The sequence below is a fragment of the Colobus angolensis genome, unplaced genomic scaffold (genome assembly GCF_000951035.1).
Source record: "Colobus angolensis palliatus isolate OR3802 unplaced genomic scaffold, Cang.pa_1.0 Scaffold138, whole genome shotgun sequence".
In the NCBI taxonomy this organism is placed as follows: Eukaryota; Metazoa; Chordata; class Mammalia; order Primates; family Cercopithecidae; genus Colobus; species Colobus angolensis.
In genome coordinates, this window is record NW_012114466.1 from 2,733,070 (window position 1) to 2,756,413 (window position 23,344).

Sequence of the window (23,344 nt, forward strand, 5' to 3'; positions counted from 1 at the left end):
CGACCTTAGGTGATCTGCCCACCTCCATCTCCCATAGTGCTGGGATTACAGGTGTGAGCCGCTGCGCCTGGCCCACAACTGATTTTTATATATTGTTCCATCCTGCAATCTTGCTAAACTCATTTATTAGTCCTAACAGCTTTTAGAAAAATCTGTTGAGGCCGGCATACGGTTTTTCTTCATCCATATGTTATTTTAGCAAATTACACGGACTGACTTTCAAATGGCAAAGCAGCCTTGCAGTCCTGGGATAAGCCCAGCTTGTTCATGATGTCTTATCCTTTTTGTTGTTACTAGAATTGATTTGTTAACATTCTGTTAAGAATTTCCGCATCTGAGTTCAAGAGAGAACCTCACTGGTCCCTGGCCACTGATGGTTTGGCTGGATCTGAGCAAGGGGGTCCCTCTCTCCCCATAGGGCAGGCTCATGGGGTACAAATGTGGCCACGTAGAACTGCTCCATCAGGACCAGGCACAGTGGCTCACACCTATAATCCCAGCACTTTGGGAGGCCGAGGTGGGTGGATCACCTGAGGTCAGGAGTTTGAGACCAGCCTGGCCAACATAGTGAAACTACATCTCTACTAAAAATACAAAAGTTACCCAGGCGTGGTGGCGGGCGCCTGTAATTCCAACTACTCAGGAGGCTGAGGTAGGAGAATCACTTGAACCAAGGAGGAGGAGGTTGCAGTGAGCCAAGATTGTGCCACTACCTTCTAACCTGGGCAACAGAGCAAGACTCCATCTCAAAAAAAAAAAAAAAAACACTGTTCCATCAGGGGCTGTGGGTAGTGGTAGTTCCCACAAAAGGAGACTTTAGACAAGTGAGTACCCCAAAACACATTTCCTATACGTGTGTGGGCCTGGAATGGAAGGGTGCCATCTCCCTTCTCCTTACGCTGAATGTCCACCTGCACCTGGTGCTGCCATCCCATCGTGTGTTGGCGAGACCCCCATATTGGGCTGGAATTTGGGGGGGGGACATGTTGGTGCACACCCAGGCCGTTCCCCCTCCTGAGGGACCCAGTGCAGATACGCACCAAGGGCCTGAAAAATATTCCTGCCTTTTGGTCCATGCATCCCTGTATTCAGACTCTCCTACAGAAATGCTCTGTGATGTGGAAATGGATTTATCCACAAAGATGTTCGCTGCAGCATTGTTTATTCACTGGAAAAAGATGGGGCTAGAACTCAAATTTCCAAGAGTAGAGGATTGGCTGAGGAAATGCCATTATGTCTGCTGAATGGAAGATCCCATAGCCATTAAAGGAGTGATTTAGGAAGATTGTAGCGACATCACACCTTGTCCTTAAGTGAAAGTGGAAAAATAGGTTACAAAATTCTATATATAGCTGTATGAAAAAAGAGGAAGCCGACGTGTAACAAAGGGTAATTGATTTCTGGGCAGTGCTACTCTTTTCCTTTCTCTAGTTTCCAAACTTTCTGGAAGGAATGTCGATTACTATTGTGATATTTTAAAAATCATAATTAAGAAAGGGAAGAGTAGAATTTGCTGTCTCCAAGGCAGCTGCCCCCTGCTTGGCCAGGCTGAGGGCGACGGATTCGGTCTCAGCTGCTCGTCCCGTCTCAACGCTGACCTCCTCTATCTTTCAGGCTTTGGGAACGATCACTGCAGTGCCTGTCACGGGTCCTCAGGTCAGCTCCTTGCAGAGGTTGGCCGGGCAAGGAGCGGCAGTGCTACCTCAGGTAAGCAGCCCTTGGGCGGGCCCTGGGGTATCCATCTGTCTGTCCCCGCAGTCTCTGTTCCTAACCCTTCAGCACTGAGATTTCTGGTGGGCACTGGGCCAGGCGGAACCCATGCCCTCTCAGCTGCAACTTCCCCTCTCACCTCTTCTATCTGTTCTTCAATGGAGACATTTGGACCAGATACATTTTTTCAGCAAGGAATTGGGAAATCAATTTAGTGGGTCATGACCAGAATTTTTTTAAATGGAATAAATGAGGCCAGACTAAAATAGAATGGAAATATCAAGATGCATCCTATGCATTGTTTCTTGAACAACTTGATTACAGACTGGGTGACTACGTCATGTATGTTTTTGACTATGGGTTATGGTCAGGAAGTTTGAGACACTCTGGATGAGGGGATTCATTTCAGGGACAGCTCAGACTCTGGGCCAGGTGCCCTGGTTTCTAGTCCAGGGATCCCCCGATTGGACTCCACACTTGGCCCCGGTCACCTGACCTCTCGGCCTTCCTGGGCCGAGGCTTCTCACCTGCAGAGGGACTGGTGCTGGCGCCAGCTTCCTCCATTGGTGGCTGCGAGGGCTGAGTCAATGGTGGCTGTAAGTATTGAGTCAGGAGAAAACATTTGTAACCATGCCTGATACAGAGCAAACGCCAGGTAATTATTAACCAGTTCCCTTACTACCACAAGCTCAGCTTTGTTGAGCACCTGCTGTATACAGCATACTGGGCCAGGGGCTGCCAGTGGTGAAGACCAAGATGACCCCTGCCTGTCGTGGGACTTGGGGCTGGACAGACTCCCCCAGCTCGAGGATGACAAGAGGTGGCTGCCCTGAGCTCCTCTTCTATGTGGCAGCTTTCCCCAAGTGCCCACTTGAGCTGAATCAGAGTCTAAAGCAGGGGTGGCCAATCTTCTAATCTTTTGGTTTTCCTGGGCCACACTGGAAGAAGAAGAATTGTCTTAGTCCGCACTTAAAATATACTAACACTAACAGTAGCTGATGAAATACAGAGGAAAAAATGTAAAAAAACTCTCATAATGTTTTAAGAAGGTTTGAATTTGTTGGGCCGCATTCCAAGCCATCCTGGGCTGCGTGTGGCCTGTGGTTTGGACAGGCTTGGTCTAGACAGAGGACAGACAAGGAAAAACATACCGTGAGTCCAGGGTGATCGAGCCTTGCCAGAAAGAGAAACAGGGATGGCGGGAGCCCTGAGAAGGCTTGCTGTACACCTGGGCATCAAGGAAGGCCTCCTGGAGGAGGCAGTGCTTGAGCTAGGCCTCAGGGTGAGAGGATATTGCAGGCCGAGGTAGAGTTAGGCCCCAGAGGGAGCCCCCCAGGAGGGGGGTGCAGGGTGAGAAACAGAGGCAGAGGTGGTAGGGAGAGACCAGAGTCCAAGCACTGAGGGAGGGAGGATGGGGCAGTCCTGGAGGTGGAGAGGCCACTGGGGCCCCTGGGGACCTTAGAGTCGGGCTTCCCCTGTCAGCGACCTGTGGGCAGCAGGGAGCCATGCGAGGCTTCAGAGCAAGGCAGGCTCCAGGGAGAGGCTGCAAATCAAGGCCAGTGCTGTTTCCCTCTGCCCCACACCCACCCTTCCTCCTCTCTCCTTTCTGCCTCCTGGACCTCTGTCTCCATATTTTTTCCTTGCTGTCTCTGCCCCACAAATGTCTACACCTGCCGTTGGCCTGCTGGCCTCCAGGACAGTCAGCTAAGGCCAGAAGGTGTCCAGTGCATGCCGGGTCCAGCTGCCGGCTGCTGCTGTTCCAGGTGGCACACGGGGAACAGAGTAGGCAGCCTGTGATGGGGCCAGCCTCGCAGGGTGACCACAGACCTGAGAAAGAAGAGAGGGTGGGGACAGGGTGGACCCGGGGGCTTCCTGGCCTGGGGCTGCATGCAGGCCCGGAGACACAGGCAGAAAGGCTATAAGCTCCGGGTCCCTCGAAGATGTTCTGTCTGGGGTGACTCAGGCCAGCTCCTGAGCTCCTAGCTGAGCTTAGTTTCTGTGTCTGGCATCTGTGATTGACGCCAGCTCTCCCATGCTCAGAGTCTGCTTATGTAGGGTGGGCGGCCAGGGTCAACCGGAACAGGTGGGCAAAACCCAGATGACCAGGGAGGAGCCGACAGAACACGGAACGGCCACTGCCACAGCTGAGGTCCTCACTGACCACCATGGGGGCGTCCATCCGCCCCCACACCAGTCCTCTTCAGAGGCAGAGAACAGCATTTTTCCAATGGGTGACTGTCTCCAGCTGAGGGCTGGCAGGAACGAGGATTCTTTAAAGCCTTTGGTATTAGAGTTTGTGTTGGGCTGTAAGCCTGGCATGGGGGGACAAAGGCCCTGACCTCTGGTGCCAAGGACAGAGTGGCAGGCTTACCTGAACCCAGGCTGGCCACATCGCCTCCCCGTGGTGTGGCCAGGGCCCTGATGTGGGAGGCTGGGCTCCTTTTGCTGAGGACCCAGCATGGCAGGGGACACAGAGGTCACTAGACTCAAGGGCCAGCTCTGTGCCAGGCACTGGCAAGGAGCTGACAGACATGATGCTGTCCAACCGAAGAGCATGCTGTGCCTTGGTGACCTGCCCAAGGCCACAGGGCCCTGTAGGAGCCACCCTGGACCACTCTCTCCACGTGCACCACTGGACACAGGGTGGGAGGAGATGGGCGGGGCAGCACAGCACTCTGTGCCCTTCACCGATGCCAGACAGGCCCTAATGATAACGACTGTAGCATCCTTATTACCCGTGAGTCTCCACTGCACACCTCAGTTTGCTCATCTGTAGAATAGGCCAGGACGACCACCCTGCAGTGTGAACGCAGCGGGGCTCAGATGAGAAGGCAGGTCGTGCCCCTTCTTCTCGTCCCCTTGTCTCTCGGGGCATGATACTGGCCTGGACCTCCCAGGGTGGGCGTGTCCTCATGTGGGGCATGCGGCGCTCCTGGTTCCATGCATGGGGCCACTGGTGGTGCCTCTGATGGGAATTTCCACCATCAGAAACATTGCTGGGTGTGGGGGCGCTGGCGACAGCCCCCAGTCAGGTACACCAGTTTTCTTTCTTCCAACCCTCAGTAAGTCTCATTACCTCATGCAGATGAGGGACCTGGTCCAGTTCAGGGGTGTCACTAGGACCCCAGAGGAGCCAGGATTGGGCCCAAACAGTCTGTCCAGAGCCCTGGCCTGAACCACCCGGTGGCTGCCCGGCTGCCCTCTGCTGACCCTCACTGTCATTTGAGTCCCGCAGCAGCCACGCGGGCTCCGCTCTGGCTTTCATGGGAGCACAGCAGCAGCCCCCACCCAGATTGAGAAGCAGAACTGGGCAAGGCCCAGGAGCCCTCGCAGCCCCTCCCAGTCCCTGCTGAGGGACAGCGCTTTCCAGACTTCCAAAGCCAAAGGGGGCTTTGCCGCTTGGGACTCGATCTGCAGGGTGTCACACTGCACAGACTGTCCCCTCGCGTCCAGGCGCTGCCTTCCCATCCTCCCCACTGCTCCTCACCATCTTCTCTGAGTGCAACTGGGAGGGCCTTGGGTCCAGAGCAGCCCCTCCTGAGCCCCGTGGCCAGTCGGTGCAAGCTCAGGAGGTGGGAGGCGTTGGGGTCGAGGTCTCACCCTCTGTGAGGCCGAGACGGGCTCTGTGCTCTTTCCGATGCTGCCCCCCGCCTTGAATATGGGAAGTCTCTGAGCCAGGGCGGCCCCTCCCCTGTGCTCCTGTGTGTCTGCCTGTCTGACCACACACCCGTCCCTTCTTCCCAGGTTAGGCCAAAGACTCTGATTCCAGACAGCCTCCCCGTTGCCCCGGGCCGGGACCGGCCACCCAAGCAGCCCCCAACATTCCAGAAGGCCACTGTGGTCAGCGTCAAGAACCCCAGCCCAGCCCTCCCCACTGCCAACAACACTGTCAGCCATGTGCCAGCGCCCGGCAGCCAGCCCCAGGCCCTTGCCGAGCCCGCCGCCTTTGCCTCTCCGCTAAGCAGTGCCGGGGTGGCCTACGCCATCATCTCCACCTCCCCCAGCAATGCCGCCGCCATGGCCCCCAGCACCGCCGTGTCTGTGGTCAGCGACAGCATCAAAGTCCAACCCCTCCTCATCAGTGCTGACAACAAGGTAAGTGCCCACCAGCAGGCTCCGGAAAGGGTGTGCGGCCGCAGACAGGAGGGAAATCTTATGGGAAGGACCAAATGAACAAGCTGAGGCAGAGTGAATGACCAGAAGGCAGAAGGATCAAGTGGCCAAATGAATGAATGGGGCAGAAACAGAGGAGCGAATGAATGAATGGAGTGTGATTAAGGGAGTGAATCAGTGCCTGAACAAATGAATGAATATGCGATCCAGAGACAATGTGGCTGAATGAATTAATACCAGTGGAAAAGGAGTGATTGGTCAATGAATGAATTCGTTCAAATGATTAACCAATTAATGACGTGTGGCCGAATGAGTGACTGGAAGAGATATTGATTCTCCGTCTCTGCGGGTGGAGCTGGACAGTCAAGGGCTATTTTTACCCCACTGCCCAAGTGTGCAATCTCCCATCATTTTTGCCAAGTTTTAAAACTAAAACTGAGGTTCTCCCGCAGCTCCCCTCTGAGCTTCTGGTGGTTGTGCTGTTTGAGGCCTTCGGGGCTGCCTCATCCCTGCCGTCCCTGTCTGTGGCCTCTCTCTCTGTTCCCCATTTGGGGTCTTCCAGGCCGCCCCTCTCTTGCTTCTGGCTGGGGTGCCCTCTGCTTCCCCGGCCTGGATGACGGCCGACCCTCATGTGACCTGGTGCTGTTGCACCCAGTGCATTCCCGGGAGTCCCGTGCTTCCAGGCTCTCCCGCCCACTGAGGGCCCCTCAGAGAATTTGCAGTCTGAAGAGTTGTCGTGGGCCATGGCGGGATGGCAGGTGTGTCCCAGGAGGGCACCTGATCCAGACAAGGTGCTTAGCAGATGTCGGAAGGAGCGTGTCTGTTTCACTGCAACTGCACCAGCATTTGATGTTGGCCATTTAAACACTTCTTTGTCCATTTACTAGGCACACACAGATGCCTCGTTGTTGAAAGTTGAATTCCCTTGGTTACTGTTAAGCTTGAATGTTTTTCTTACACTTAAGAATTCTATCTTCTGGCCGGGCACAGTGGCTCAAGCCTGTAATCCCAGCACTTTGGGAGGCCGAGACGGGTGGATCACGAGGTCAGGAGATCAAGACCATCCTGGCTAACGCAGTGAAACCCCGTCTCTACTAAAAAAATACAAAAAAAACTAGCCGGGCGAGGTGGCGGGCGCCTGTAGTCCCAGCTACTCGGGAGGCTGAGGCAGGAGAATGGTGTAAACCCAGGAGGCGGAGCTTGCAGTGAGCTGAGATCCAGCCACTGCACTCCAGCCTGGGTGACACAGCAAGAGTCCGCCTCAAAAAAAAAAAAAAAAAAAGAATTCTATCTTCTCATGGGTGACTTGAGAATGTTCTTTGTCCTTTTTCCTATTGAAGATCTTAATGTTTTTCTTTCCATGAATATAAAAAGGGACATTTTTTTTTTCCATAGAGAGATTTGGGGGTTTTAAAAATGTGATACAAAAAGGAAGACAGAGCTTCCCTTAAGCCAGCAGAAAAATGGGACATATTTTCTCTTTGTGCTCAGAAGCCTCAAATTCATCAGACAGTCACCACCTGTGCTTAGGGGAAAACAAACCAAAAAAACACCAAGTTCAAGTAATTCCTCGTTTAAACCAGACTGTGACTGATGGATCCTGGAGAATTCCTCTTCTTGGAGCCATGAAAACTAACAATTCTTTCCCAATTTCCTGTCCAAAAAAATGAAACGGTAGAGCTAGAGATGCAGCGGATCCTGGCCCAGGGAGAGGCTGGGCCGGATGGGTGGATTTCAAGCTGATTTTCAGCATCACACCCTTTCATCAAACCTGAGCATCCCCTGAGCCCCGAGGAAGGCTGGCTAAGGGGGGCCGGCGCAGGGTGGCATCTGAAGACCCCCTTCCCCTTCCCCATCCACCACATGAGGGGCCTCATGGCAGTGAAAAAACTAGAACGTTATTCCCACCTGTGTCCCCAAGCCAGGCTTGTGTGTCTCAGGCGCTGTGGTGTGGGGTGGGAGAAATGGAGCAAGGCCGACCTGAGGGGTTCCCAGCCCCTCTGCCTCCTGACTAGATGGCTTCAGGCCAGGAGCAAGTCTGAGCTCTCGTGGCCTCAGTTCCTCGCACCTGAGATGGGATGAGAAGTCCTCGCTGCCTGAGTGTGCACGGCCTCCCTGGGGGGAGGTGTGGCTAGTTTTCACTGATGACCAACCTGACTCTCAGAAGCAGTGACTCCCCTGAGGCCACACAGCTGGGACGCGGTGGGGCAGGACTGGAACCCAGGCCTTCCCGGTTCCTAAACCGGGCCGGCTTCTCATGCAGACCCTCCCCATGGTGGAAAAGGTGTGTCAGGAGGGGCAGGTGCTGGACACACAGGGGTGCAAACCACTCAGTTCCCGGGGATCCTCCCTCCTAGGATGGCCCAGCCCAGGCTCTGTGCTCCCCAACCCCTGCCCTGTGCCCTATCAGCTACCTCCCCAGCCCCCTTCACTCTTCCATTCCTCCCCGTGCCCCTCACCCTCACTCTCCAGCCTCCTCCACCCCTCCTCTCTTCCCCTCACCCCTCCCTCCCCATCACTGTCCCCTTCACCCCTCCATGGCTTCTTCCAGGTCATCATCATTCAGCCTCAAGTGCAGACGCAGCCCGAGAGCACGGCAGAGTCGCGGCCGCCCACAGAGGAGCCATCTCAGGGAGCTCAGGCCACCAAAAAGAAGAAGGAAGACCGGCCCCCGACCCAGGAGAACCCCGAGGTAGGATAGCCGTCTCCCGAGGGCCCAGGCCCTGCTCAGCCTGCAGGTGACGTCTGAGGCCGCTGTGTGTAGCGGGGATGGCCTCACTATGGGGTGGTGCCGACAAGCCACAGGCACAGCTGCCCTGTGCAGTGGGCAGCCAGGATGGGGCCTCGCCCAGCAAGCCCAGGTGTCAACTGTTCTATCTCAGGGAGGCACTGACTGAACGGCAGCGCGGGGCGGTAGTTAGCACAAATTTTAGAACCATTCTGCATGGGTCCTGCACTGCCGGTTTCCAGCGGTCTGACCGTGAGCAGCTCGTGTCTGTCTGCTCATCTGTATGGCGGGAATGGCAGGGCCTCCTTCCTCACAGGGCTGCTGAGAGGATTCTGCGAGTTCATGTTTGCTGAGCCCCTGGACAGCACCTGGTGGGGACTTTTGGTCATTACACTCCATCCCAGGGGCCCCGGCTGTGGGCCCTTCCGTCCTGAGTCCAGTAGGGAAAGGGGCTCCTCTGGGCAGCACATAGCCCCGAAGCAGTCCCTGCCTCTTCTCTGCCATGGCCAGTCCTTGGTGTGTGCAGGACCCTGGGCACTGTAGAAGTAGCTGTGCCCTAGGCTGGAATGAGAGGTGCAGATGTCTCTGGAAGGTACCTGGAGAACTTGCCAGAAATTGCCTATATCTCCACCTCCCACACACACCCTCTGAAGGAGGCCAGATAAATAAGCTCATGTTGAACCATCCAAATACATAGTGGACGCGCAACCCCTGCACTGATGGTGGCACAGGGACAGCAGCTGACTCAGGGCCGTCCTTTGCTGAACTGGTGGTGGCAGCAGGTGTACTGCAGCTTGGTCCTCGGCATCCTAGGCCAGCACCAGCCCCGCATCCTCCACTCTAGGTCTTTTCCAAAAATTCAACCCTTCCCACCTAGGTTCCTTTTCTTCCTTTCTTTCTTTCTTTTTTTTTTTTTTTTTGAAATGGAGTCTCGCTCTGTTGCCCAGGCTGGAGTGCAGTGGCCGGATCTCAGCTCACTGCAAGCTCCACCTTCTGGGTTTATGCCATTCTCCTGCCTCAGCCTCCTAAGTAGCTGGGACTACAGGTGCCTGCCACCTCACCAGGCTAGTTTTTTGTATTTTTTTTAGTAGAGACGGGATTACAGGCTTGAGCCACCGTGCCCCGCCCTGGCTAATTTTTTAATGTTTTGTAGAGACAGGGTGTATTAGTCCGTTTTCATGCTGCTGATAAAGACATACCCAAGACTGAGCAACTTACAAAGGAAAGAGGTTTAATGGAGAACTCACAGTTCCACATGGTTGGGGAACCCTCACAATCATGGTGGAAGACAAGGAGGAGCAAGTCACATCTTACATGGATAGCAGCAGGCAAAAAGAGAGCTTGTGTAGGGAAGCTCCCGTTTTTTAAACACATCGGATCTTGTGAGACCTATTCACTATCACAAGAACAGCCTGGGAAGGACCCTCCCCATGGTTCAGTTACTTCCCACCAGGTCCCTCCTACAACATGTAAGAATTCCAGATGAGATTTGGGTGGGGACACAGCCAAACCCCCGTATCATTTTGCCCCTGGCTCCTCCCACATCTCATGTCTTCGTATTTCAAAACCAATCATGTCTTAACTCATTTCAGCATTAACCTCAAAAGTCCACAATCCAAAGTCTCATCCAAGACAAGACAAGTCCCTTCCACCTTTGAGCTTGTAAAATCAAAAGCAAGTTAGTCACTTCCTAGATACAATGAGGGTACAGACACTGGGTAAATACAGCCATTCCAAATGGGAGAAATTGGTGAAAACAAAGGGGCTACAGGCCCCATGAGAGTCCGAAATCCAGTGGGTGAGTTAAACCTTAAAGCTCCAAAATTATCTCCTTTGACTCCATGTCTCACATCCAGGTCATGCTGATTTAAGAGGTGGGCTCCCACAGCCTTGAGCAGCTCTGCTGCTGTGGCTTTGCAGGGTACAGCCTCCCTCCTGGCTGCTTTCACTGGCTGGCTTTGAGAGTCTGCAGCTTTTCCAGGTGCATGGTACAAGCTGTCGGTGGATCTACCATTCTGGTGTCCAGAGGACAGTGGCACTCTTCTCACAGCTCCACTAGCCAGTGCCCCAGTAGAGACTCTGTGTAGGGGCTCCAACTCCACATTTCCCTTCTGCACTGCCCTACCAGAGATTCTCCATGAGGGCTCTGCCCCTGCAGCAAACTTCTACCTGGACATCCAAGCATTTCCATACATCCTGTGAAATCTAGGCCGAGGTTCCTAAACCTCAATTCTTGACTTCTGTGTACTCACAGGCTCAACACCATGTGAAAGCTGCCAAGGCTTGGGCTTCCACCCTCTGAAGCAACAGGCTGAGGGGTACCTTGGCCCCTTTTAGTCATGGCTGGAGCGGCTGGGACGAAGGGCACCAAGTCCCTAGACTGCACACAGCAGAGGGACCCTGGGCCCAACCTAAGAAACCATTTTTTCCTCCTAAACTTCTAGGTCTGTGATGGGAGGGGCTGCTGCAAAAGTCTCTGACATGCCCTAGAGACATATTCCCCACCGTCTTGGTGATTAACATTCAGCTTCTCGTTACTTATGCAAATTTCTGCAGCCAGCTTGAATTTCTCCTCAGAAAATGGGATTTTCTTTTCTATCGCATTGTCAGGCTGCACATTTTCTGAACTTTTATGCTCTGTTTCCCCTTTTAAAACTGAATGCCTTTAACAGCACCCAAGTCACCTCTTGAATGCTTTGCTGCTTAGAAACTTTTTCTGCCAGATACCCTAAATCGTTTCTCTCAAGTTCAAAGTTCCACAGGTCTCTAGGGCAGAGGCAAAATGCCACCAGTCTGTTTGCTAAAACGTAACAAGAGTCACCTTTGCTCCAGTTCCCAACAAGTTCCTCGTCTCCATCTGAGACCACCTCAGCCTGACCTTATTGTTCATCTCACTATCAGCATTTTTCTCAAAGCCGTTTAACAAATCTCTAGGAAGTTCTGAACTTTTCCACATTTTTCTGTCTTCTTCTGAGCCCTCCAAACTGTTTCAACCTCTGCCTATTACCCAGTTCCAAAGTCACTTCCACGTTTTGGGGTGTCTTTTCAGCAACATCCCACTCTACTGGTACCAATTTACTATATTAGTCCATTTTCACGCTGCTGGTAAAGACATACCTGAGACTGGACAGTTCACAAAGGAAAGAGGTTTCGTGGAGAGCTCACAGTTCCACATGGCTGGGGAGGCCTCACAATCACGGCAGAAGGAAAGAAGGAGCAAATCACATCTTACGTGGATGGTGACAAGCAAAGAGGGAGCTTGTGCAGGGGAACTCCCGTTTTTAGACCCATCAGATCTCGTGATACTTATTCACTATCACGAGAACAGCACGGGAAAGACCTGCCCCATGATTTAATTACCTCTCACCAGGTCCCTCCCACAATACATGGGAATTCAAGATGAGATTTGGATGGGGACACAGCCAAACCATATCACAGGGTCTCTCCATGTTGTCCAGGCTGGTCTTGAGCTCCTGGCCTCAAGCCTCAAGTGATCCTCCTGCCTCAGCCTCCTAAACTGCTAGGATTACAAGTGTAAGCCACCAAGCTCAGCCTCGGTTCCCTTTTCCCTGCCTGCTGTGCCCTTCATTCCACAAGATTGAGATGAGACATGTGGCCCCCCAGGAGTGGTTTCTGTCCACCCTATCCCCACCTGCAGCGCCCTGCCCCAGACCCCCTGCACCCCTACAGCTCCCAACGATTCTTCCCATCAACGTACTGTCGTTACCAAAGGAAACCCGTTGTGCATCCCTTCACTCTTTCCTTTAGTTGTTCAACACGCCTTCGAGTTTGCTCCCTGCCAGGCTCCGTGCCAAAGGCTAGGGACGTCAGGATGCTGGCAGCCAGGGTCCTTGCCCTTGGGAAACTCGCTTCCATGGGTAAAGACAGAGATGGCTACAAAGGACTCTAATGGGTTCAAAAACGCATGTGTCATGAGAGAATTCTAAATGAAGTGCTACAGGAGATGAGGGCAGAGGGAGAGAGCTGTTTCCTCCTGGAAGGACTGAGGAAGGCTTTGGAGAGAAGGTACATGGTCTGCAGGGGTAGAAGCGTTGCCAGGATCCAGCAGAGAACAGGAGGCAGAGGGATAGCTCACCAGTCGGAGGGTACTGCATAGGCAGTAGCACAGGAGTGGGAAAGGACTCCACACACCCAGACTAGTCAACTGGGCTTTCGGACTGCAGTGGGGGGTGAAGACAGACGTTGGAACCTGGTCCTGGAGGGCCTGAAGGCAGGCTGCCAAAGTGGAGCTTTATTCTTAGGTAATGGGGAGCCATGGAGTATCTTTGAGCAGAAGAATGACCTGATTATTGTCCTTCGACACGTCTAAAAAGCCAATGAAGTCAAGTAGCTGCTAAGTGAGGCTACAGCGTGAAGCAAGTCTCCTCTGTGGCCCTGGGCCTCATCATCTCAAGAAAGTCTATTCCATTCTGTGGCAGCATCTGCACCTACGTGTGCACGGTGAGGCCCTGGCCCAGCTCGCAGCCCAAGGCTCCCATGATGACCCTCCTGTCCTCTCTTGGGGTTCAGCTGCACCTTTAATATTGGGGAAGGTATTCTGGGTGGGTTCTCTTTGTTCTTTCATTGTGCATTTATACAATTAGTATAATTACATCTAATTACATAATTAGCGTAAACATATGCGATGACTTAAATAGATAGAACTTGCAATTACAGCATGTCCTGAGATAAAAATCCTTATTAAAATTTATTTTAAAAGAGGACCAAGGCCGGGCACGGTGGCTCACACCTGTAATCCCGGCACTCTGGGAGGCCAAGGTGGGCAGATCACTTGAGGTCAGGAGTTCAAGACCAGCCTGGTCAAATGGTGAAACCCCGTCTCTACAAAAATACAAAAAATTAGCCAGGTGTGGTGCCACATACCTGTAATCCCAGCTACTTGGGAGGCTGAGGCAGGAAAATCACTTGAACCTGGGAGGCGGAGGTTGCGGTGAGCGAATATGGCACCACTGCACTCCAGCCTGGGTGACAGAGCGAGACTCCATCTCATATACGTACATACATACCAAGAAGAGCTGTGCTGCACAGACTGCTGGACCTTGAACCTGTCAATGAAGTGTCTGAGTTAGAGCCTGGAAGCCGGACAGCAGCACCTGCCCCTAGAAACGTCACGGGATGAGCCAGGGTCAGGCGGTAGGGGTGTGGATTTTTGTGAAGAGATGTGGGTGGTGTTTGTGCAACTCCACTGTCACCGCATCTCTCCAGAAAGTGGCACTCGCCCTCAGCAGGGCACACACGGGATGACCAGCCCGGGGGTTGCTCAGAGCCACGCTGAATGGCAACAGAGGCTGCAGCAGAAGGGGACATCAAGTCCAGCAGTGTCCCAGAGTGACCCGTGCACCATGGGGAGGAATATTTCAGTAGCTCTCGGACTCCACAAGGCCCATGCAGGGAATGGCAGAATGAGATAGGACCACCTAGGAGAGCGCTAGCTGCTGCCTGTCCGTGCTCAGCGTGCGTCAGTTTCAGGCCTCACAGGAAGGGACTGTTGTTAGTCCGTGGTACAGATGGGGACGTGGAGGCCGAGAAGCACTGATCCTCCTCAGAGGTGGGAGCCACCCCTAGGCATCTGGCTGCAGAGCCTGCGGTCTGTGCCGTGAAGCCTTGCACCTTAGATGCCGCCTATGCCTTTGGTCAGGCTGAGTGGAGGTCAGGTGTGGGGTCAGAACCGACTCCCCGGGACCCGAACTGCTCAGTCGTGAAGAGGCTGTACGGTACTTTGGATTCTCATCCTTCCCTGATTTTCCCACTTGCAGCTCACAGCTTTTCCTCCATATAAAGATTATGGGTATGAAAAGGGCCACATTACCAGCCTTCCCAGAGGGCCACAAGGCTGGCCTCACCCGGCGCCCCTGCACTTCCCAGAGATCCCAGCAGGTCAGTGGATCGTGGGATTGTGTTTCTGGCCCTACGTCCCTCTTTGCTCTGGCTGCTAGGGAGCTCACAGGCCAGTCTATGTCCCACCTCTAATAATTGTTAGGGCCTATGACATGACTTCACCTTACTTTCCGAGGTTTACTGTCCTTTCTCCTTCCTTGTTTACTGTCTGTTTCAGCATGTTGTACAAATGCCCCACAAAGCCTTTTCCTGGAATCAGGATGGATATCAGTAATAAGCACTCATCTCTTAGCTGTGTTCCACCCTTCCTGTGACCAAGGCCAAAACCTCCTTGAAGGGCCTGTCCTTTTATGTGTGGCTGAGACTGCCCTGCTCATTCCTAAGGACACTTACTCATCTGCTCTTCCAGGTCACAGCCAGGGAAGCTCTTCCAGGTCACAGCCAGGGAAGCCAAAGTCTCTCGTGATCCTAAGCCCAGGGCTCCCAGACCGTGCACATCCCACGCCCCACTCCGCACCAGGCACGTGCAGGACGCTGAACACGGCTGGGCTGTTCACCCCACACAAGCACACAGAGGTGGATCGTGTCCCCTTTAGGACTGGAAACCACAGGCTCAGAGCGACTTGCCCAAGGTCGTAGCTGCAGCTCAACTTGAGCCAGCAGGGCCGCGACCTCACATCTCCAGCCTTTCTGCCATCCCTCAGATGCCTCCTGATTTCAGCCATAACAGAAAATGACACCTACAGCAATACACAGAGAGTGGGGACCCAGGAAGCAACTCAGAGTGGAGGTGGAGGCTGGGGGTGGGTGGGGTCCCCGTCAGACTGAGGTTCCCCGGCTGCCAGGCTGCCCTGGGGTTTCTCACAGTGAGGGTGAGATTGCAGCACGGATGTACTTCCTAGCAGGCTCCTCGCATCTGTGATGCTCTGTAACCCGTGACATGCGTGCACCCACAGGTGTCAAGGTGACGGACAGCGGAAGCTCAGGGGTGTGAGGTGGGTGAGATGGCAGTATCCACTGCAGGGCAGCAGCCATCACCCCACACTGATCACCACTGAGCCTCGCGACTGCCTCTGCTTCCCCTTCCTTCTCCCCCTGTCCTCACGGCAGCTGCACAGTAGACGGGGCAGGAATTACGAGGTTCATTTTACAGATGAGGAAGCTGAGGCTCAGAGGCAAACCACATGTACGATCATGGGGCTGCATGCTAAGTTCAGACAGAACCTGGGCTTCTGGCTCCCGACCCGGGGCGCTCCCTGGTTCCTCCTGTCCCAAGGCCTACAGCCTTCCTTAGGACAGAGCTGCAGCCCTCTGTGTGGCCACCTATTATCCTGGCCTCAGCCAGTATCTGAATGAGTCTGGCCGCCCTCAGATCAGTACAGGCCCTGCCAAGGGCAGTCGGAGCAAGGTCTCAGCCCTGCAGCTCTCTGGGCAAGCCCTGTTCACACACACATTTTAGCCCTGTGCCCGGCCCTCCTTCCTGTCTCATATCTGCCCAGGGCTACTGCAGTGGATCCCGGCCGGTCTCCCTGCCCCGGATGGCTTCTTCCCTGTCTATCCACCCAGCAAATGATCTTTCCAATATTCGGAAATAACTAAGTCACTCCCTCTCTTGAAATCCATCCAAGCACCCAGTCCGTCAGGAAGACCCTGGGTTCTCACGTGAATGGACACCTCTGTTTCAAACCCACAGCAACCCCAGATACAGTGGAGAGAGAGGATAATGATGGAGCCGAACGTTGCTGTGTCCCTAAAACATGGCAGCCAGGGACCCACACCCTTGGCTGTCGGGCTCCAGGTTCGGAATTGAGCAAGGGTGACCCTGACAGTGGGCAGCTCACACAGGGCAGCGAGTTCCAAGAATTCCTTGGGTAAGAGACGAGTGGACCGGGCTCCTCTGCGGGTCTGGGCCACAGCCGGACCTGGGGAGCTGGCCAGCACTGAGGCAACTGCAAACTTGCTGAAAGGGAAAGGTGGGTGTAAGGGAGAGAAAAAGAAAGAAATTGTACCCAGATGAGTCTTGACAGAATTCTTACATATACGAGATCTCATGCCAAGGGCGGCGATCAGTGAAATCAACATTTGGAACATGAATTTATTCCAGATGAAGTGAACTGTGCTAAATACTCTAGCAGCAGCTTTTAAATAAGTGTGTTTAGGATGCGCAAAGAAAGGAGTAATATCTAGAAGTAAGTAAGAAATAATGAAGCAGAAAAATCAAGGAAATAAAGCAAGATTAGATGAACATACAAATTCGAAAATCTGATTGAATTTCTTAAGAAGAACCTAATTAAACAAAGGATATATAAAACTAAAAGAACTATTTTTTGAATTTCATATACTTTTCCCCCTTCAGCCTCTGGTGTCCCTTACCATGAAAAGCATGGCAATGAGATGGCATTTGAAAAGCTTACTAGACGGCAGGAGCAGAGATAATTAGTGCTTTTGAACAGGACACCATGCATGGGGCACAGAGATGCAAATATGTGAAAGAAAAACTATGCAGGAGCAGGCAGGGACAGAAAGCAAGTGGGGAAACCTCGCTTTCACCTCCTGGGGCTTTCAGCAGGGGGAGCGGGTGTGGGGCAACGGGGCAGGTGGAGAAGCAAAGCTGAAGAATGTCCCAGGGTTGAAGAGCATCAGTTTGAATTTTTAGATCAAAAGTAGACTCCATCTCTCACGTGTGATTAATAAAACCAAATCTAGGAGGCTAGAAATTCATGTCAAAGAGAAAAATCATAAAAAACGACCAGGGCAAAAACAGCAGAATGACAGATGTGCTGGGGGCCTCCAGCAGCCTCAGCCAGACGACCGTGGAGCAATAAATATCTGCAGACTGCCGAGGGAAAGTCGCTGCCAACTCAGTATTGTATACCCAGTTAAGTTGTTTTTCAAGAGCAAGGGCAAAAGACATTTTGCACATAGGAAGACTAAGGGTTTTATCACCCACAGACCATCCTTAAAAGAACTGTGCTTTAGCCAGAAGATAGATGAAGCCAGAGACAGCCAGTGGGTGTAAGAAACAACTGAGTGTATAGACTGTTACATTACAGGTAGAGTGAAAAAAAAAAATCCAGTTTTGTTTTACAAAGCAGACAAAAGGAAAATTATAGGCAACAAAAATTGGTTGGAGGTGATGTTTTAGAGGGAGGGAGAACGTGCCAAGAGCAGTGTAATTTGGGGAAGAATAATAAAAATATTAACTCCATCCTTCATTAGAAAAGTGTATAGTTAGAAACATGTGCTCAAAAGATTTAGGCTAATCAGTGAAAACAATGTAATGTCACCTATAATTTCTAAATCAGCAGAGGGAAAAAAGTGAATGTGGAGCTTTTTTTTCCCCCAAGAAGTAGGAAATGAAAAAATAAAAAGGATACACTGAAAATACAAATAAAGTGGAGGAAATAAGTCCAAATAACTCAGTAACCATAATACATGCAAATGAAATCTTCCTACTTTTAGAGAAATGAAAACAGGCTTAAAAACAACCCAATCCAGTTGTATGCTGCTTGTCAGAGGCATACCTAAATAAATAAACACCAGAAAGGTCGAAAGGAATGAAAAAGACATGTTAATGTGAATACTAAAGGTGGAACATCCATCAGGATAATTTAACAGTCACAAACTTACGTGCACCATAGCAGCATCGTTTGGGATATGTATTTGGTGCAAATGTATTGTGCAATTACTTTGCACCAACCTAATAGCAGAATTGTAAGGCAACAAATTTGACAAATCCTCAGAACACAGTTTTGAACACATGGCTATCAGAATGAAGCCAGTCGATCCCACAGGGCAAAAAGACTTGGCTGAGCTTCCAGTAGGAACAGAGCAGCTACTTAGAACTGAGACTCTCCCTGCATCCCATATAAACTAATAGCAACAAGATTTTTTTTCTTCATTTTGCAGATTACAGACATGAGCAGAGCATCAGCAGACTGGGCAAAAGCATTAGTGTCGTCAGAAGCAGCAGAGGTCAGGGCTGGGCAGCAAGCTGACGGTGCAGTGAGCAGTGACCAGGAGTGGTATAGGAGACTCTAGGGAAGGCCAAGGAGCCACAGGCTGCAGAAGAAGTCAGTGGCATGTACTCCCTGAAGATCAGAAGTCCATCTTGAAGTGCAAAAGGAAGGAGAGTGTCTGAGCCAGCCTTAGCTTAGACAGGGCTGGGTCAGGCGAAAGCTGGGCCTGAGATAATATAGAATGTGCTGGAGGAGGGAGTGCTTGGTGTTGTCAGGTCTTAGAAAGTGCCAGGCAAAATGTGCCTCCTGGAGGGATTGCACCTGCAATCTGTAAGGCATCCAGGATCAGGGAAGGTGGCAGAAACGCTCTTTGACCATGGGGGAGAGGCAGAGGAGGCGTGGTTAATCGGAGAATCCCACTGAGGGATGAAGAATGCAGTCAATTGCCTCGGCAGGAGAGGCAGAGCCTTTGAGTTGCTTTTAGAAGGCTAATGTAATCCCTTTCCTACCTGCTACAAATCTCCAGTATAGGAAAATTCAGCTCATTTAGTTATGTTTAACAACAAAACAACAATATGAAGCTGCTATAAGCAAGAAATACAGGAAAGAGAAGCTATTTTTACCATAAGATAAAGAATACTAGGAAAAAAAAATTGATCTTCTGCTGTGATTTTTTTTAAAAAAGAAGCATAATAAAGCAATCAGCACTGAGAAGGAACCTACACAGCTAAGATACACAGATTTATGGAAACGATAGCTAAGTGGCTAAATTACTGGAGAGAATGAACCATGAGCTGTAATTATTCACAAAAAAAATAATAAAACCACCCCAGAAATGGATGCATAGCTGAATGAACACAGAGGGCCATGGATACAGCAGAAGACATGGTAAGGGACACCAGAGGCAGAAGGGGGAAAAGTATATGAAATTCAAAAAATAGTTTTTAGTTTTATATATCGTTTGTTTAATTAGATTCTTCTTAAGAAATTTAGAACACCAATTTGTGAGGATAAATTCCATTCATCAGGGCAAACACAGATCTCAGGTAGCCCTGGAGATGAGGAATAAGTTTGATATTCGGTAAAATTTGTGAGTCTGCAGCTTTCTGATGATCGACCTTGCACTGCCCTGTAATCTCTGTTTCTGTGTCGAAGAGCTCACCTTCCTGGTATCTGGGGTTCTGCAGCTGCTGCTGCTTGAAGTAAGCATTAGTAAGATGTATTGGGATTTTTCACATTGCTGATAAATTTTGGTTGAGGTGGCAATGGCAAATTCCCGGTGTGTCCTCAATTGAGGACTAGAGGCCCAGACACAAGTAGCAACCACTGCCCAGCTCTGCAGGAAAACCGCCCGCCCTCTTGCTTCTGTGGCACCCAGTGAGGAGGATCACAAGGTCCCGGCGGTGATGCTGGCTTGCAGTTTTCTCCCATGATGACTGAAGGCTTTTTGCCATGACTCAATAGCTTCCAAGGCATATCTTCAGTAGGAGAATATCTAGGCATTTTGTGAAGTTGAACCACGCGGATACCACCATTCTTGTCACCACCACTGTTTGTAACAGTTGCAAGAACCTTCTCCTTTTTCTTTTCAACCTTGGATTTAGTGGCTGAGTACTTCCTCTTGTGCATGGCCTTTCTAGAATACATAGCAGACTGGGAAGGTCTGCCAATTCCTCTGACAAGGATGGGATTTCAACTTCAATGGGGCTTCCCCCTTCTCACTTTGAGGTGAGGTTCCCTCAAAGAGGTTCCCCCTTTTCACTTTGCCACCAGCATCAGCCTTCTTGGCTTGGGTTTCTTCTCCTTAGTATCCAACTTCTCACCGTCTTGCAAGATGGGAAAGAGAATAATGAGTTTTTGTTTAAGTTTCTTAGTAAGTGAAACCTATGGGAGGTAAGCAAAGAAGATACAACACATGTATAATGGGAGGCATCAAAGAAGGAAACCAGAATGACGAAATCGTGTCCATAATTTCCTGCAATGAGGTGAATTTGGCTGTCCTGTGGTTGGCATTGGCTCCTGTTTCCTGTTCATAACCTGTCCTCAAATGAGTGTGGGTGAAGGGGGACTCGGGGAGAGGAAGATGGTGTGAGAAAGTAGAGGCACCACATTTCCAGTGTTCTCCCAGCCCAGCCTTCCCAGGTCAGGCAAGTAGAACAGCTGCCAGCAGCTCAGCACATCCTAGAGTCCCTGCCACTGTCCAGTTAGTTAGACACAGGGTCCAAAAGTAATATTGGAAACAGGTGGCGCCAGACTGCTGCCAGACTGGTACTGATTGGCCGAGCTGCTGGATGGCCCCAGAATTCCCAGTCAGGCAGCTCTGCAGCCCCCTCAGTCACTCCAGTGGTCTTCCATCTGTGTGAGTGCACATCTCACAGGATTGAATTTGACAGACCCCACTTTTCATGGTATGGTGATGCTTCACTTTTTGAAATACAATTCAAGGAAAATGTCCTGAACTTTTAAAAAGACTTTATAATCTGCATCTTGAAAGGACACATTGGATCCCGAAAGGACACATTGGATCCCAGGGAAAGCTGATGTGTGCTCCCCGGGGAAAATGTGCAACGCTGAGATACCCAGTGAAGTTACTGACTGTAGAGGGAAAGCAGTTAAGCTGGTGTCTGACTTTTCCACCACCACCTTCAATTCCAGGGTACACTAGCGTAACATCTGCAAGATAATAAAGGAAAGAAAGAATGAGCCAAGGATTTCATATGCAGCCAAGCTGTCCAAGTTTAAAGGCTACAGATAAAAAGTTGTAAATCTAGCTGGGCTCAGTGACTCACGCCTGTAATCCCAGCACTTGGGGAGGCCGAGGCAGGCAGATCACTGAAGTCAGGAGTTTGAGACCAGTCTGGCCAATATGGTGAAACCCTGTCTCTACTAAAAATACAAAAATTAGCTGGCATGGTGGCGGGTGCCTGTAATCCCAGCTACTCAGGAGACTGAGGCAGGAGAATCGCTTTAGCTTGGGAGGTAGAGGTTGCAGTGAGCCGAGATTGTGCCACTGCACTCCAGTATGGGCAACAAAAAAACGTTGTAAATCTTTGGAGAACTCAGGAAATGTTCCATGAGCCATTTATGAGAAACTGCTGGAGGCCCAAACCCAAGAAACCAAGAGACACGGGGAAACTTTGGTACCAGCGTTGGGGTGAGCATCAGATGTATTTAACTATGGGTGAGGATGTCAGAATAGAATTTAAATATGATATGCTCCAATAATACATAAAAGATTCATTTAAGGAAAATCGAGAGGAGAAGGAGGCAAAGAAGGTGGGAAGTGGAAAGAGTTCTCAGATTAGCTTATCTGTAGCAGTTGGGACTTTAAATGAATCAGAAAATACCCTTTAAAGCTGAAAAATTAAAGAACTATTTTTAATAGCATAGAAGTAAAAATCAGAAAGGAGTAAACCATTCGAGATGATCTGGAAAACCCAAGAGAATTGCTGAAAAAGCTGCAGACAATAAGAGAATTTGGCATTGCAGCAGGGTGTAAAATTAATGTAAAAATATCACTAATCTTCACAGCAACACAGCAACCTGTTAGAAGCTTTATACACAACGCCATTTACGATTGCAGCAAAAAGATTAAATGCCAAGAATAAACATAATACGAATATTCAATATCTATTTGAGGAAAAACTTAAAACTTAAGACAGAAGAAAAGGAGAAGGAAGGAGAGGAGGAGAAGAAGAAAGCAGAAGGAAGAAAAGAGAAGAAAGAGAAAGAGGCTGGGTGTGGTGGCTCACGCCTGTAATCCCAGCACTTTGGGAGGCCGAGGCAGGCAGATCACTTGAGGTCAGGAGTTTGAGACCAGCCTGGCCAACATGTTGAAACCCTGTCTCTGCTAAAAATACAAAAATTAGCCGGACTTGGTGGCAGGTACCTGTAATCCCAGCTACTTGGGAGCCTGAGGCAAGAGAATCACTTGAACCCAGGAGGTAGAAGTTGCAGTGAGCCAAGATTGCGCCATTGCACTCCAGGCTCAGTGACAAGAGCGAAGCTCCGTCTCAAAAACAGAAGAATAAGAACAGAGGGGCATGTCATAGCTTTAAGCAGGAAAACTTAACAATATGAAACTGTCATTATGCCCAAAGTTAATTTATAATTTTAACATTCCAGCAAATCCACCAACTGATTCCCTCATTCTCAGAACTCCCTAAGATGGTTTCTAAATTTCACATGAAAAAATAAGAAGAGCCAGGAAACTGAACAGGAAAAACAGTGAAGGGATATTCTAATCCTCCCGGCTATTAAAATAGACCCTAAAGCCTTGAGAACTGAACGTGTGGCAGGAGCTCCTGGAGAGGCAGATTTAAGGAACAAAATAGAAGACCCAGAAATAGACCCAAATAAATCTAGGATAATTTAGTGTATGATTAAAGTGGCTCCTTAAGTCAGTGAAACATGGAAAGATGGAATTTTCAGTAAGTGGTATTGGAACAAATGGTAGCCATACAGAAAGCAGTGAGCCCCCACTTCCCACCGTGCACACCAGGATCCCGTTCCAAATGGATCAAACATTTAAATGTAAAAAGTGAAACTCTAGAGACTAAAATTATTTTATTACCTCAGCACCTCCAGCCAGGATCCAAAAAATAAAAACACTGCAAAAGAAAATATTGATAAATTGTATTACAACTTAATTTAAAATTTTAAAAATTAAAAATTGGTACATTTTAAAATTTTAACTACAATTTAAAAACTGATGCTTTTTTAAAAAAATATGTAGGTGAATGGCAACGAAATGAAAAAAAAAAGCCCCGCCTGTCCCAGCACTTTGGGAGGCTGAGATAGGCGGATCACAAGGTCAGGAGATTGAGACCATCCTGGCTAACATGGTGAAACCCCGTCTCTACTAAAAAATACAAAAAACTAGCCGGGCGAGGTGGCGAGAATGGCATAAACCTGGGAGGCGGAGCTTGCAGTGAGCTGAGATCCGGCCACTGCAGTCCAGACTGGGCGACAGAGC

The 23,344-nt window shown here is 50.5% G+C and overlaps 1 protein-coding gene across 1 annotated transcript in view; it reads left to right on the forward strand.

Annotated features, from left to right (window-relative positions):
* Positions 1 to 23,344, forward strand: part of PHF21B (PHD finger protein 21B) — a 129,709-nt gene that overhangs the window by 88,175 nt on the left and 18,190 nt on the right. The window contains exons 2-4 of the mRNA XM_011934772.1: positions 1,615 to 1,707; positions 5,455 to 5,805; positions 8,375 to 8,515. Of these exons, the coding sequence (XP_011790162.1) occupies positions 5,728 to 5,805; positions 8,375 to 8,515 (219 nt within the window). The 5' untranslated portion in view covers positions 1,615 to 1,707; positions 5,455 to 5,727. The remainder of the gene's footprint in view (positions 1 to 1,614; positions 1,708 to 5,454; positions 5,806 to 8,374; positions 8,516 to 23,344) is intronic.